Raw genomic sequence first — 15,788 nt, 5'->3', positions numbered from 1 at the left:
ACACACACACACACACACACACACACACACACACACTGGAGTATTACTCGGGAATCAAAAAGAATGAAATCTTGCCATTTGCAACTACGTGGATGGAACTGGAGGGTATTATGCTAAGTGAAATTAGTCAGAGAAAGACAAAAATCATATGAATTCATGCATATGAGGACTTTAAGAGACAAAACAGATGAACATAAGGGAAGGGAAACAAAAATAATATAAAAACAAGGAGTGGAGACAAAACAAAAGAGACTCATAAATGTGGAGAACAAACTGAGGGTTGCTGGAGGGGTTGTGGGAGGGGGGATGGGCTAAATGGGTAAGGGGTACTAAGGAATCTACTGAAATCATTGCTTCACTATATACTAACTAATTTGGATGTAAATTTTAAAAAATAAAAAATAAAGTTTAATAAAAAAAATTCACGAGGACCACCCCTTCCTTTACCCTCTCCAGCCTCCAAATAAGAAAATAAGATTTATGAGTTTTAAAGCAATTGTCCTAAACAAAATTCTCAGTTAGGAATATGCATGTCTTCAGCAAACCTTTCATTCTTTCCTTCTAACCCCAAGCCAAGGAGCTCCATTATCCAAATCATGCCTGCTGCTCCACTCCCCGAGTTCATAGCTACCAAGCTTCCTTGCCTTAATCTATATTTAGGCATTTAATGTTTTAAGTAAAAATTGTATGTATTTAAGGCGAAGTGTACAACAAGATGATATGATACACATATACATAGTGAAATTACTGTAGTCAAGCTAATTAACATATCCTGTCCTCACCCACTTAGCATTGTGTGTGTGTGCATTATGTGTGTGTATATGTGTGTGTGTTTGTGTGTGTGTGCGTGTGTGTGGTTGAGAGTACCTGAAATCTACTCTCTTAGCAGATACCCAGTATTCAATATGGTATTAGTAATTATAGTCATCATGCTGTACATTAATTTTACAGCTACATCTAGGTTCGCAGGGTTTTTTTTTGTTTTTAGCTGCCAACCATTTACTTCAAACAAAATTCTATGAGAAAACCCAACATATAAAACACATAAAAGTACCCCTACCTTGGTTAAAAGGGTACTATCGCCCATGAGACAGCTCCTAGGAGAAAAACTGGGCCTCTTTGGAACATGGTTTAAAAGATGCTTATCTAGGCTTTTCTCCTTGTAGTACAGTTGAGAAAATAAGGTCAAGCTTGCAAGGTATCAAATACTCATATAAATTAACGGAAGAATAATAAGAGAGCCAGAAGGCTTTTTCCTCCTTGGTAACACTATGTTTTTCTTTAAGCCTCATGAGTATAATGCCTCTGTCTTGTTCTATTTTACTTTTTTATTTTTAATTTTCTCTTTTGTTCTCCATACTTTCCATCCGTTCCCACAAGCATCCCACTATCAGGGGTTTGATATATATCCTTGAATACGTATTTACCATTGTTTGCTATGTGTTTTTTTTTTTTTTAATGTTTACTTACTTGTTTTGAGAGAAAGATAGAGAGCGAGCCGGGGGGAGGCAGAGAGAGAGAAGGAGACAGAATCCCAAGCAGCTTCCGCGCTGTCACTGCAGAGCCTGATGCAGGGCTCGGACCCACGAACCATGAGATCATGACCTGAGCTGAGATCAAGAGTCCGATGCTTAACTGAGCCACCCAGGCGCCCCGCTATATTTTTTAATTTAACAAATATTTATTGAACACTTCCATAGGCCAGATACTCAGTATATAGTGTTGACAAAATAGATAAGTTTCTCCTTTTAACGAGCTTACTGTCAAGACATCAAGTAGTCCATAAGCAGCAGCAGACTTCCATAGATCCATCCAATAAGGAAACAGTGAGCCCCAATGCATATAGTTGATTATTTACACAGGCAGCATAAGCAAGATCAGTATAGTGTCATCTCCCTTTGCCCCACAGGACAACATCAAACTAAAGTGGCCAGATGACAGGGGACATGGGCAGTAGGACACTCTGTTGCTGAAGGGCAAACTCTAGACTGTAGCTGAACTATTTTATAGCCTGCATCTATAGCCAAGAGAAGGGAGACAGAAAGCCCTTCTGCCTTATGGGAACCAGGGAGTAGGGTGAGAAACGGCCTCCCACAAGATAAGGAGCCTCCCACAAGGTAGAAAGACAGATAGGAAACAGACTTGAGGCAACTCCTCACAAGACTGTCTACCTTCCCACGTTCCAAGAGGATCACAGGATGTCCTGCCAAAACTTGGGGCAGGCTGTAGTTGAATCTTGCATATGTGGCCTATGAGGATAGTGCAAGGTCACTGGGGTGCCATGGCAGAGCCATCTCCCTACATTCACAGTCTACAAATAAACGTTTTTATCCAGATTGTTTTCACTTAACATGAAATAATAATAATAATAATAATAATAATAATAATAGCAAAGCAATTTGTATAATGTTTACTATGTGTTAGGCATTTCTCTGTAAACTTTGCATATAGCAAATCATTAATCCCCGCATTGACCCTATGAAATAGGTGCTCTTAGTTTCATTTTACAGATGAGGTTGCTGAAGCACAAAGAAGTTAAGTGGCTTGATTAAGGTCACACACTTAGAATCTGGTAGAACTATGATTTGAACCCAAACAATTTGAATTTGATAGAAGTGTGTATAAAGTGATATGGGTGCAAAGAAGTAGTCCAAGCAGACTTCACAATACAGGTGGAATTTTGCCTGGACACTTGTTTTTTTGGTTTTGTTTTGTTTTTTGTTTTTAGCGATAAGAATTTATTTATTTATTTTTAATATATGAAATTTATTATCAAATTGGTTTCCATACAACACCCAGTGCTCATCCCAAAAGATGCCCTCTTCAATACCCATCACCCACCCTCCCCTCCCTCCCACCCCCCATCAACCCTCAGTTTGTTCTCAGTTTTTAAGAGTCTCTTATGCTTTGGCTCTCTCCCACTCTAACCTCTTTTTTTTTTCCTTCCCCTCCCCCATGGGTTTCTGTTAAGTTTCTCAGGATCCACATAAGAGTGAAAACATATGGTATCTGTCTTTCTCTGTATGGCTTATTTCACTTAGCATCACACTCTCCAGTTCCATCCACGTTGCTACAAAGGGCCATATTTCGTTCTTTCTCATTGCCACGTAGCACTCCATTGTGTATATAAACCACAATTTCTTCATTCATCAGTTGATGGACATTTAGGCTCTTTCCATAATTTGGCTATTGTTGAGAGTGCTGCTATAAACATTGGGGTACAAGTGCCCCTATGCATCAGTACTCCTGTATCCCTTGGGTAAATTCCTAGCAGTGCTACTGCTGGGTCATAGGGTAGGTCTATTTTAATTTTTTGAGGAACCTCCACACCGTTTTCCAGAGTGGCTGTACCAGTTTGCATTCCCACCAACAGTGCAAGAGGGTTCCCGTTTCTCCACATCCTCTCCAGCATCTATAGTCTCCTGATTTGTTCATTTTGGCCACTCTGACTGGCGTGAGGTGATATCTGAGTGTGGTTTTGATTTGTATTTCCCTGATGAGGAGCGACGTTGAGCATCTTTTCATGTGCCTGTTGGCCATCGGATGTCTTGTTTAGAGAAGTGTCTATTCATGCTTTCTGCCCATTTCTTCACTGGGTTATTTGTTTTTTGGGTGTGGAGTTTGGTGAGCTCTTTATAGATTTTGGATACTAGCCCTTTGTCTAATATGTCATTTGCAAATATCTTTTCCCATTCTGTTGGTTGCCTTTTAGTTTTGTTGGTTGTTTCCTTTGCTGTGCAGAAGCTTTTTATCTTCATAAGGTCCCAGTAATTCACTTTTGCTTTTAATTCCCTTGCCTTTGGGGATGTGTCAAGTAAGAAATTGCTGCGGCTGAGGTCAGAGAGGTCTTTTCCTGCTTTCTCCTCTAGGGTTTTGATGGTTTCCTGTCTCACATTCAGGTCCTTTATCCGTTTTGAGTTTATTTTTGTGAATGGTGTAAGAAAGTGGTCTAGTTTCATTCTTCTGCATGTTGCTGTCCAGTTGTCCCAGCACCATTTGTTAAAGAGACTGTCTTTTTTCCATTGGATGTTCTTTCCTGCTTTGTCAAAGATGAGTTGGCCATACTTTTGTGGGTCTAGTTCTGGGGTTTCTATTCTATTCCATTGGTCTCTGTGTCTGTTTTTGTGCCAATACCATGCTGTCTTGATGATGACAGCTTTGTAGTAGAGGCTAAAGTCTGGGATTGTGATGCCTCCTGCTTTGGTCTTTTTCTTCAAAATTACTTTGGCTATTCGGGGCCTTTTGTGGTTCCATATGAATTTTAGGATTGCTTGTTCTAGCTTCGAGAAGAATGCTGGTGCAATTTCAATTGGGACTGCATTGAATGTAGATAGCTTTGGGTAGTATTGACATTTTAACGATATTTATTCTTCCAATCCATGAGCACAGAATGTTTTTCCATTTCTTTGTATCTTCTTCAATTTCCTTCATAAGCTTTCTATAGTTTTCAGCATATGGATCTTTTACATCTTCGGTTAGGTTTATTCCTAGGTATTTTATGTTTCTTGGTGCAATTGTGAATGGGATCAGTTTCTTTATTTGTCTTTCTGTTGCTTCATTATTAGTGTATAAGAATGCAACTGATTTCTGTACATTGATTTTGTATGCTGCAACTTTGCTGAATTCATGTGTCAGTTCTAGCAGACTTTTGGTGGAGTCTATCGGATTTTCCATGTATAATATCATGTCATCTGCAAAAAGTGAAAGCTTGACTTCATCTTTGCCAATTTGGATGTCTTGATTTCCTTTTGTTGTCTGATTGCTGATGCTAGCACTTCCAACACTATGTTAAACAACAGCGGTGAGAGTGGACATCCCTGTCGTGTTCCTGATCTCAGGGGGAAAGGTCTCAGTTTTTCCCCATGGAGGATGATATTAGCTGTGGGCTTTTCATAAATGGCTTTTATGATGTTTAAGAATGTTCCTTCTACCCCGACTTTCTCGAGGGTTTTTATTAAGAAAGGATGCTGAATTTTGTCAAATGCTTTTTCTGCATCGATTGACAGGATCATGTGGTTCTTATCTTTTCTTTTATTAATGAGATGTATCACGTTGATTGATTTGTGAATGTTGAACCAGCCCTGCATCCCAGGAATGAATCCCACTTGATCATGGTGAATAATTCTTTTTATAAGCTGTTGAATTCAATTTGCTAGTATCTTATTGAGAATTTTTGCATCCATATTCATTAGGGATATTGGCCTGTAGTTCCCTTTTTTTTACTGGGTCTCTGTCTGGTTTAGGAATCAAAGTAATACTGGCTTCCTAGAATGAGTCTGGAAGTTTTCCTTCCCTTTCTATTTTTTGGAATAGCTTGAGAAGGATAGGTATTATCTCTGCTTTAAATGTCTGGTAGAATTCCCCTGGGAAGCCATTTGGTCCTGGACTCTTATTTGTTGGGAGATTTTTGATAACTGATTCAATTTCTTCGCTGGTTATAGGTCTGTTCAAGCTTTCTATTTCCTCCTGATTGGGTTTTGGAAGTGTGTGGGTGTTTAGGAATTTGTCCATTTCTTCCAGGTTGTCCAGTTTGTTGGCATATAATTTTTCATAGTATTCCCTGATAATTGCTTATATTTCTGAAGGATTGGTTGTAATAATTCCATTTTCATTCATGATTTTATCTATTTGGGTCATCTCCCTTTTCTTTTTGAGAAGCCTGGCTAGAGGTTTATCAATTTTGTGTATTTTTTCAAAAAACCAACTCTTGGTTTAATTGATCTGCTCTACAGTTTTTTTAGATTTTATATTGTTTATTTCTGCTCTGATCTTTATTGCTTCTCTGCTTCTGCTGGATGCCTGGACATTTGAAGTCCATAATAGTTTGTCAGGGTGGAAAAGCTCTCCGAGAAGAGTAAGCAGCAGCATGAGCAAAGGCATAGTGCTATGAAAGCATATGATGTGTTTTGAGAGCATTTGTGATGTTCTTGGAACCCCAGAATGCACTGGCATGGAGTAATACAAGATAAAACAGAATAAGCAGCTTGGAGCTAGTTGGAAAATCCCTTGAAGGTCATACCATGTGCTTTGGACTGATTGCGTCCCCCTGAAGTTCACATTTTGAAGCTCTAACCCCCACCGTAATGGTATTTGGAGATGGAACCTTTGAGAGGTAATTAGGTTTAGATAAGGTCACAAGGGTGGGGCCGGCGTGATGATATTAGTGCGTTTATACAAAGATACCAGAGAGCTTGCTCTGCTTGGTTTCTTTCTGGGCCATGTGAGCACCCTGTGAGAAGGCAGCTTTCTGCAAGTAGAGAAGAGAGCTCTCACCAGAAACCAACCATACTCGCACGTCTGGCATGCTCAGAATTCCTGTCTGTAGTATTGTATTATGGCAGCCCCAACAGACTAAGACACCGTGAAATGTGAACTTTTGTGGGCATTAGAGTTACTAAACATCTTAAAGCAGGTGAGTTAAACAATTAGATGTGGTATTTCATAACAACTCTAGTGGCAGATTATCGTGGAGAATTTGGCAGAGATGATGGTAGGAGATGAGTGCGAGTTAGGGAGATTGGTGTTAGGAAAACCAATTGATAGACAATATCACTAATTCAGGTGAGAGAGGTAGGCCCCTGGAGGGTGGCAGTAGTGATAGAGAGCAAGGTAGATATTTAAGAAGTAGTATTGATAAGATTTATTTTTTTTAACGTAATTTATTGTCAAATTAGCTAACATACAGTGTCTACAGTGTGCTCTTGGCTTCAAAAGTAGATTCCCATAATTCATTGCCTACATACAACACCCAGTGCTCATACCAACAAGTGCCCTCCTCAATATCCATCACCCATTTTCCCCTCTCCCCTGCTACCCCATCAAACCTCAGTTTGTTTTCTGCATTTAAGAGTCCTTTATGGTTTGCCTCCCTCTCTGTTTGAAACTATATTTCCCCTTCCCTTCCCCCATGGTCTTCTGTTAAGTTTCTAGAATTCCACATATGGAAAGTTGTCAAATGGGATATGTACGGGAGAAATAGGAGTCAAGAGTTCTAGTTTGGATGACTGGGTAAATGGTGATGACATGAATCAAGATAGGGGAATGTAAAGTGGTTTGTCTCTGGATGGTAGTCTTAGAGATGGTTTTTATTTCTTTTTGTTCATCTGAATTTTACACTTTATTTACAATTACCATTTATTACTTCTGGAATAAGAGTAAACAGTTTTGTTTTTGGTATGGGGATCAGGAATGCAATGCAGAAGAAAGAAGACAAAGTTCTAAGAGAAATATATTAAGTTTGGGTTATATTGAGTTTGAACTGCCTATAAGAAATCTTGCTGGAAGTGTCCAAGGCTGTTAGAAATATAAATCCATGTGAAACTCAAAGACGGGGACTGGAGATGTTGATTTTCAGAATTGGGGTTCTCTGAGGGGTTAGAATATACTACCACAGAGTACTGGCTTTGCATTGGGCTTGGAATAAAGGATAACTGATCTTAAGTAGCACATGTATGCTTGGAGAGGGGGAGGTATTGAGAGGGACACTAGGAAACTTGCAGAAATGGGACTGAGGACAGAATACATAGCCCTTGGGATGGGGTCAACATTCAGAGACAGAGTTAAAACAGAGGCACTGGAAATTCTCACTCCAGTTCCAAGCCAGGTATCAAAAACCAAGAGGAATCAGATCAATGAAGTGACGTTGACTCTGGGTCATGGCTTTAGAGATAAAAACAATGTTGACAAGAGAAGCCAAACATGTGTAATAGAAACAATGTGGCAAAGAATAGGGAACAGCCTACCCTTGAGAAATAAGGCTGACTGAAGTGCCTGACCTCTTGGATGTCAGTTGGGGGCCATGGAAAAAGGAACTTCAGGTGTCAAAGGTATGTAGGAAGATAGCCTGTCTTCCCCCAGAGGACTACTCGTGGTAAGAAGGGGTATGTGTGCAGTGGGGAAGTAGGTCAGTGGATTCCCATTTTCACCCATGTGTGTTGAACAGCAGATTATCTCTAAAAGCCAAAAGTAAATGGGGCTAGAGTTATTGATATTCTGCCAAATGACCCATTGTTTGTTCTAGAGGATGAGAAAAGCAGCCTACACATAGCTTAATACTCTTTTTGAACAATGGATATATAATATTTTGGCTCTTCTGCTTTAATGCATCCATATTGATAAGGGGACATTCTGATGTGACCTATGAAACAAGCCATTTAGTCTGTTTCTTTTTCATTATCACTTCCTTCACAGGGATATGAGCCTTACTCCATCTCCAAGTCTCACTGAGAATGAGGTGAGAGTCAGGGATGGGATAGGAGTCAGTCACTATCTGGCAGACACAACCAGGAGTCACATGTTTATCACACATATTCATCTCGGAAAGCGCTACCAATCATTCTGAGCAATGTGTCTGCCTATCTTCTGAGAATCCACTTGTTTCCTGAATGGTCTGCTTCTCAAATCCTGATTTTGCTCTTAAGGTTAAAACAGTCATAGTTATTTACTTCTAATGAATACATAGATTTGGCTACATGATAATTGAATGGATTCTCTTTTCCATATAAATTCTAGAGGACAGACACATTTTTTTGCAGGCTTTCTGATTATGCTAACCTTATTGGATTGGTTGCAAATTAGACTGTGTTTCAGGGAGACAGATATTTGAGCTGTAATACAATTCCTTATTATCAGCTCTAGGCAGCACAGTAAACCTTCAATTAAATTCTAATAGTAATATAATAAACATATATTTATAGTTAATATCCTAGCATTCTTTCATAATGATGGTAGGGGGGTGGATACCTCCTTAAAAGTTGATCTAATTGTATATATTTAATGTATTTCTGATTGTGAAAGTTAGATGTATTTAAATTTTTAAATACATTTAATACATAATACATAATGAGAGTTAGATGCAGAATGCACATGGGGTGAGAAGAGAGAGAGATGGGGAAGAATTTGAGATGGGCTTAAGGTCAGGTATGAAGTAAGAGTGAAAGATGTCTTATACATATTACTTAGTTAAAAAATCAGTAATTTTACATTCTGATGATGCCATTTTGAGGCGGTTTCATCAAAATGTCTGAATCACATGTCTGGAATCCTTGAACCAGAACTGGCAGAAACTTCTGAATCCATGCAAGCAGATTGACAGACTGACCCTTGGAAAATGTCAATATTTGAGGGATGGATAAGGGAAGAGAACACCTGGGTTTTAAATGCTCTTGTGTATGTACCCAGGAGTGGAATTACTGGGTCCTGTGGGAATTGAGATGCGACATTTTTAAGTAAAATCTTACCAAACCAATAAATAGTCCCATTTTGTGTGTGCGTGTGTGTGGAGGCGGGGGTGGGTGTGGAGTACGTAGGGATCATGTTGTTATTTCTCTTGTTGTATTAACGACTTTTATGGACTCCTTCACTTCTCTAGGAAATGTGGAACAGGAGTTTATACCAGGATACTACAAATGGCATCACCAACCCACACCCAACATGAAAATTAACCACTTTTTATTCAAAGTGCCCACTGATATAAAGTCCGTTGAAAGTCCCCAACCTTAGCAGGTGCACTAGTATGCACCTTCAGACAATGAAAGTTACAGGCAAGGAACCTTAGTCCAATTACAGATGGTTACCCTTGGGCTGCTCATTAAACTTCTCTGTATCTCACTATCTCCATCTATAAAATGGGGGTAATCCTGCATCTCAAGATTGTAATGAGGAAAGGGCCTAGCCATGCACACATAGCTGGAACTTAATAAATATTAGCTCTCATTTCCCCATACTTCCCTACCCTCTTCAAATTAACTGTTCTTCAAGACAAAAGTATTTTTCTTCTCATTTTCTCTTTCAGGTTAAAATTAAACTGCCGAATACAAACCCTTCTGAAATTCAAATTGATATCCAGGAAATGATCCTTGACCTTCGCACTCCTAATAAGTGAGTAAAACTTAGAATTAGAATAATGTATTAAAATATTAATGAATCTGGGGTGCCTGGGTGGCCCAGTTGGCTGCATGTCTGGCTCAGGTCATGATCTCACAGCTAGTGAGTTCGAGCCCCACATCGGGCTCTGTGCTGACAGCTCAGAGCCTGGAGCCTGCTATGGATTTTGTCTCCCTGTCTCTCTGCCCCTCTCCAGCTTATACTGTCTCTCTCTCTCAAAAATAAATAAACATTAAAAAAATTTTTTTAAATTCTAACAAATTTATCACTAGCTTCTCAAGTAGTATAGATACATTTAAAAAGAATACAGGTAATAATGGCATAATATAATTAAACATTTTGATATTTTCAAAATAGTCTTCTTATTACACAGGTTCAAATTATGTTTCCAAAATGCAACACATACAGTAAGATTCTGATACAAATGTTTATCTGAAACCTGGACAAATCAGTCCTGTCTCTCAAAAATAAGTCCATAAAGAGGAAATCAATGGAACCCGGTGTGTGATAGATAAAATATCTAAATATCTCCTTGCTTGTTTCACTTTTCATCTGAATGTATGCTAGTAAGCACACTTTGGTTGACTGCAGTGGCTCTTTCTCTGTTATTCATGAGCGTTTCAAACTGGGTGTGGTAAGCAGTCAGCTGCTGGCACATTTTCTTTCTTCCATTATCAGTATCAATAATCTTCCCCTGTTGATCTTAGGGTTTCAAAAAAATAAAAAGTAGATCCCTCATACAAAAGACTTCTATGTATAAACGACCCAATGTACATACATAGCTTAACCTTGATTTCTATAGTAGATGCATTTAACCCAAAATGATCTACCCATGGATATATATCAAGTACTTTCTCATTACTTATGTAATTTCAAAACTATATTCTCACAAAAATTGTCTCCTGTTATAAAAATTTCATCCACTATTCCTACGATTTACTTCGAGGAGCAGTGTAATTTTTTCATTCTTATTATATATGCTTTTATTCTTCCACACAACCTCTGCAAGGAAAGTTGCTTAAATTAACAGTTAATCTTCCATGATATTGGTGCGCTTGTTAAAAACACATACATATCTACACACCGTGGAGTTAATTTCCATTCTCCTAGCAGTTCTCCATCAATCTTCAGGCAGCTGCTATGCTGCCACTCCAGATATCTATCAGAGCCCACCAAATGAAAGACTCACACAGAGATACTTGTCCATGTAGAATGTGGACTACACTAGAATTTTGGGATCATAATGTTCTTATATATTAAATAGTGCAGAGAGGTGCTGTCTCTTAAGAAAAAAATCATTAATTATGATAGAAGACTGAAGATAGGCTGTTATCGTTTTTGTCATTTTTCCTTAACACTTGCACATTCTTTGGAGCCACGCTGTTATCTGAAATTGTGTTATTGGAAATGTGACTTGTTTTTGAGGTTATTGGTATTCACATATACTTTCTTTAGTTTCTAGCTTTGACAGCATATCACACTATGTTTACTCACCCCTAGAGAGAGAAGAGAAAACCTCCTGTTCATGAATCTATAAGGCAGAACACGTGAATCTATTTTAACTGAATTGACTGGTAAGATCAGTCAAATGACAGTCAATTGCATTAGAACTATCAATAAAACCCAGATTTTTAGAATTATACAACCAAAAGAAATAAAGCAATGTCTTAACTTCTTTATTTTTTAAAAAATCATTGTTTTTGCACGTTGATTCCCAACATGGAGTAGACAGAAAGGAGGAAAGATAGGGGAAATTGGATAATTTCCCAAGGACTTTTATCTTCATATGAGGTTTCACTATTTTTTGAAATGTATTCTAAGAATATCATAAATGAATTCCTTGAATGTGATAGTAAAAACATATTGTAAAGACAAGTATGAATTAATTTTTGGTTGAATGCTGTTTTATTCTCATCTTTGCTGTGCTCCTTTAATTCAGACTGATTGAGAATTGACTGATACTCAAACTCAAAAGATGTTTTCAAATTGAAATACTGAATGTCAGCTCAGTAGCTATTTCTTCACTTTCTTTGAAAATAGTTATGTCTCCAATAGAAAACGTTTAAAAAGTCATGTTTTTTAAACCCAAATATTTATTTTTTAATTTAAATTTTGTTAGTTAATATACAGTGCAATATTGATCTCAGGAGTAGAATTCAGTGATTTCATCACTTACATACAACACCCAGTGCTCATCACAAGGGCCCCCCTTAGTCCCCATCACCCATCTAGCTAATCTCCCACCCACCTCCTTCCATCAACCCTTAGTTTTTTCTCTATCATTAGGTCTCTTGTTAACTAACCCAGAGATAAAATCATTTATTAACTACATAAAATAAAAACTACATTATGTGAATATGCACAGAACAAGGTTGTCCTGTATTTAAATCTCTTGCAAGGAACATCAACTTGACTTTGCTAATATAAATGTAAGGATGTAAGTCTCTAGAGTTCACTGTATAGATAATTCTTTTGTCTTTACTTTCATATATTATCGTTCACTTTTAAACAATTTCTAATGAAAAGTAACACTGGATAAACATTTGATCAGTGCCTAAACTGTAGCATCTTAAAAGCAAGTATACTATCAATGTAAAGGCAGAGGGATTGAGTTTAAATGTTTATTCATATTTGATAGTACTAATGTGTTCTAGGTACTCAAATGTTATTTTGCTTTTCATTCATTTATGTATTCACTCAACAAACATTCATAAAGTCTCCTGCTACAACTGGGGGGACATGAAGATAAGATATAGTCCTGTCCTTCAATGAATTGTACATGGATAAGTATTTGTAGAATTTTATTTTGTTTATATATAAATCTCAATCCAGATATTAGGCAGTAAAACAGACTAGACAAAAATACTTCCCTTCTCCTAAGAGCCTAAATAAGTTGCACAGATTCTGTTCAAAATTTTAGTATTTGAAGCCATACTACTAAGGACTAGCCAGGAATGCAGGCATAGATGGATCATTCCAATGGCCACTGTCTCTGCTGAATTTATTTCTCTCTGGACAGAGAAGTGCACATTATCACTGGAACTCCTTCTTCAGCTTATTTATAGTTGTCTTTTAGTGCAATGAAGCTACCACCACTGAGCTTTGCTTTATTTTTAAAGTGAATATATTATCATTTGTAGAATAAGGTATAAAGCAAATCTAACTCCAGCTCAAACTATATTGTAAACAACTTTAAAAAGATGGACTCTAAACACTTTTTGCACCCACTTTTTTGAGATGCCAAATATTACATGATATATTAAAATACATCATGAGGGGAACCTGGGTAGCTCAGTTGGTTAAGTGCCCAACTTGGACTCAGGTCGGGATCTCAAAGTTCGTAAGTTCAAGCCCCACGTCGGGCTCTGTGCTGACAGCTTAGAGCCTGGAGCCTGCTTCGGATTCTGTGTCTCTCTCTTTCTCTGCCCCTCTCCCTCTCACACTCTGTCTCTCTCTCTGAAAAATAAACACACATTAAAATTTTTTTAAATTTGAAATAAATACATCATGATATCATTACTTCTGGTGGAGAGAGATGTTTTTCCTACTACAAGTATCTGGAATAGAACAAGAGTAACAGGAAATTTCTCTTCTAGAGAAATGCGATCACACAAACATGTGTGATAAATACTTTTAATGAGCCCAGTTTCCTAAACTTAGGTCTTGCAAATGAGTGAGGAGGCAATCGGTTTTCAAGAGTTTGTTTTCAAATACTAGTTCTTTATACAAGGATTCAATAAATACCCCTAAAAAATACCAGATTCCTTTACAAACTTGGATCCTATACCTTTTAAAAGAGCTTTTCTGTCCACTTTTTATAGAGATACTGAAGGCTTCTTTATGGAGAATGTGAGGTAACAAGTGCTTCATGCATTTAATTTTCTCCAGATACCAGCATGTGCCGACCCCATGCATAATTCAGATTCATACCACTATGACAGAATTATGGATGGCTCAGCCCAGCAATGCAGCTAAAGCATACAGCTATCTAGCAACGGAGCCCCACAACTGCAAAATAAACCCAGCAATCTCTCACAGGGATTTTTGTCAATGTATAGTAGAAAGAACCAGAAGCAAGCACAGAGAAGCACTTTCATTGATCTAGTATTAAGATCATTCCAGGCCTGAATTTCAATAACTATACATGTAGTAGAGACTCAGCCTGAGGTTGCATCAGCAGAATTATTATAGAACTATTCCAATTTTCAGATTTGTATCAGTTAGTCACATTCCATGTACACATAAGCATGGCTGGCAACATATCTATCCAACCAACTTAGAGTTGCAATGGCTCTGCTCCTCTGCTTATAAATCAAGCCAGAGAGTATGTTTATATAATGCAAAATGAGGTCAATCTTGAAAAAAGAGTGGGGGTATCAAAACCCCTGCTTGTATTTTTAAGGCCAAAAAGGCTGATATATTATGTGTGTTAATTTGGCATATTTTTGAACTCGTACTTACAGTGTCTAAATATCGTTTTTTTTTTTTTTTTTTGGTTCCTAACCTTTTGATGGTATATATTGCTTCCCGTTATCTTATTAAAAGTGTGATCAAAACCACACTGAAATATCACCTCATGCCAGTCAGAGTGGCTAAAATGAACAAATCAGGAGACTATAGATGCTGGCGAGGATGTGGAGAAACGGGAACCCTCTGGCACTGTTGGTGGGAATGCAAACGGGTATATCCACTCTGGAAAACAGTGTGGAGGTTCCTCAAAAAATTAAAAATAGATCTACCCTAGGACCCAGAAATAGGACTGCTAGGAATTTACCCAAGAGATACAAGAGTGCTGATGCATAGGGGCACTTGTACCCCAATGTTTATAGCAGCACTTTCAACAATAGCCAAATTATGGAAAGAGCCTAAATGTCCATCAACTGATGAATGGATAAAGAAGTTGTGGTTTATATACTTGATGGAATACTACTTGGCAATGAGAAAGAATGAAATATGGCCTTTTGTAGCAACGTGGATGGAACTGGAGAGTATTGTGCTAAGTGAAATAAGTCATACAAAGACAGATACCATATGTTTTCACTCTTATGTGGATCCTGAGAAACTTAACAGAAGACCATGGGGGAGGGGACGGGGGGAAAAAAGTTACCAAGAAGGAAGGAGGCAAACCATAAGAGACTCTTAAAAACTGAGAATAAACTGAGGGTTGATGGGGTGGCGGGGTGGGGGGAGGAGAGATGGGCATTGAGGAGGGCACCTGTTGGGATGAGCATTGGGTGTTGTATGGAAACCAATTTGACAATAAATTTCATATTAAAAATAAAATAAAATAAAATAAAATAAAATAAAATAAAATAAAATAAAATAAAATAAAAGTGATATTTTCTTGATATTACTTTAGGAAGTTGATTCTAGGTTTTTTATCTTGTCTTATTTTGTTTTGATTTTTAGGAAGCTGTTGATAACCCTTCCCCACCCTGTGGAATGCAACAGTGCCAAAGCTTTCTATATCCTGGAGACGGAGACTCTTGAAGTCGCCCTAACAATGAAAAGAGACTTGGATTTCATTAACTTCTTCTGAAGCTTCATGAACAAGAAGGAAACATGGTAAAACAGCACTGCTAAAAAATTTTTAAAAAAACCTTTGAAAAATTGGCAAATGTCTCCTATCTTTTTTATTATTCTGACATAGTTCATAAAGGGTCTAAATTCAGTTCTAGTGAGTTCCTGGTCATTTACCGTCATTCCTATTACTCTGGTGGGAAATACTGTTTTCTTATATTCATAAGCTATTCCATTTTTTTGGTGATAGCTGGATAGAATTTGCAGGTTAACCAATTAGATTACTGCATGGTCAATTCAAACTGAAATATGACCATGAAATGGTTGGCCCACTTATTTCAGTAGTCTGAAGAACTTAAGCCAATTAATTATACTATGATACA

At 37.7% G+C, this 15,788-nt stretch overlaps 1 protein-coding gene across 2 annotated transcripts in view; it reads left to right on the top strand.

Moving 5' to 3' along the window:
- The window catches only part of DNAAF6 (dynein axonemal assembly factor 6), a 36,471-nt gene extending 20,915 nt beyond the window's left edge, over nt 1–15,556 (top strand). For both annotated transcript variants that reach the window (XM_040468439.1, XM_040468440.1), the window contains exons 6-7: nt 9,794–9,879; nt 15,295–15,556. In XM_040468439.1, the coding sequence (XP_040324373.1) occupies nt 9,794–9,879; nt 15,295–15,424 (216 nt within the window). In that variant the 3' untranslated portion in view covers nt 15,425–15,556. The remainder of the gene's footprint in view (nt 1–9,793; nt 9,880–15,294) is intronic.
- Nucleotides 15,557–15,788: the final 232 nt, after the last annotated feature.

This window comes from Herpailurus yagouaroundi, unplaced genomic scaffold (genome assembly GCF_014898765.1).
Source record: "Herpailurus yagouaroundi ecotype Mexico unplaced genomic scaffold, PumYag 67700, whole genome shotgun sequence".
Lineage (NCBI taxonomy): Eukaryota > Metazoa > Chordata > Mammalia > Carnivora > Felidae > Herpailurus > Herpailurus yagouaroundi.
The sequence above is the reverse complement of the archived record's forward strand: the minus strand, read 5'-3'. Positions and strand labels throughout refer to the sequence as shown.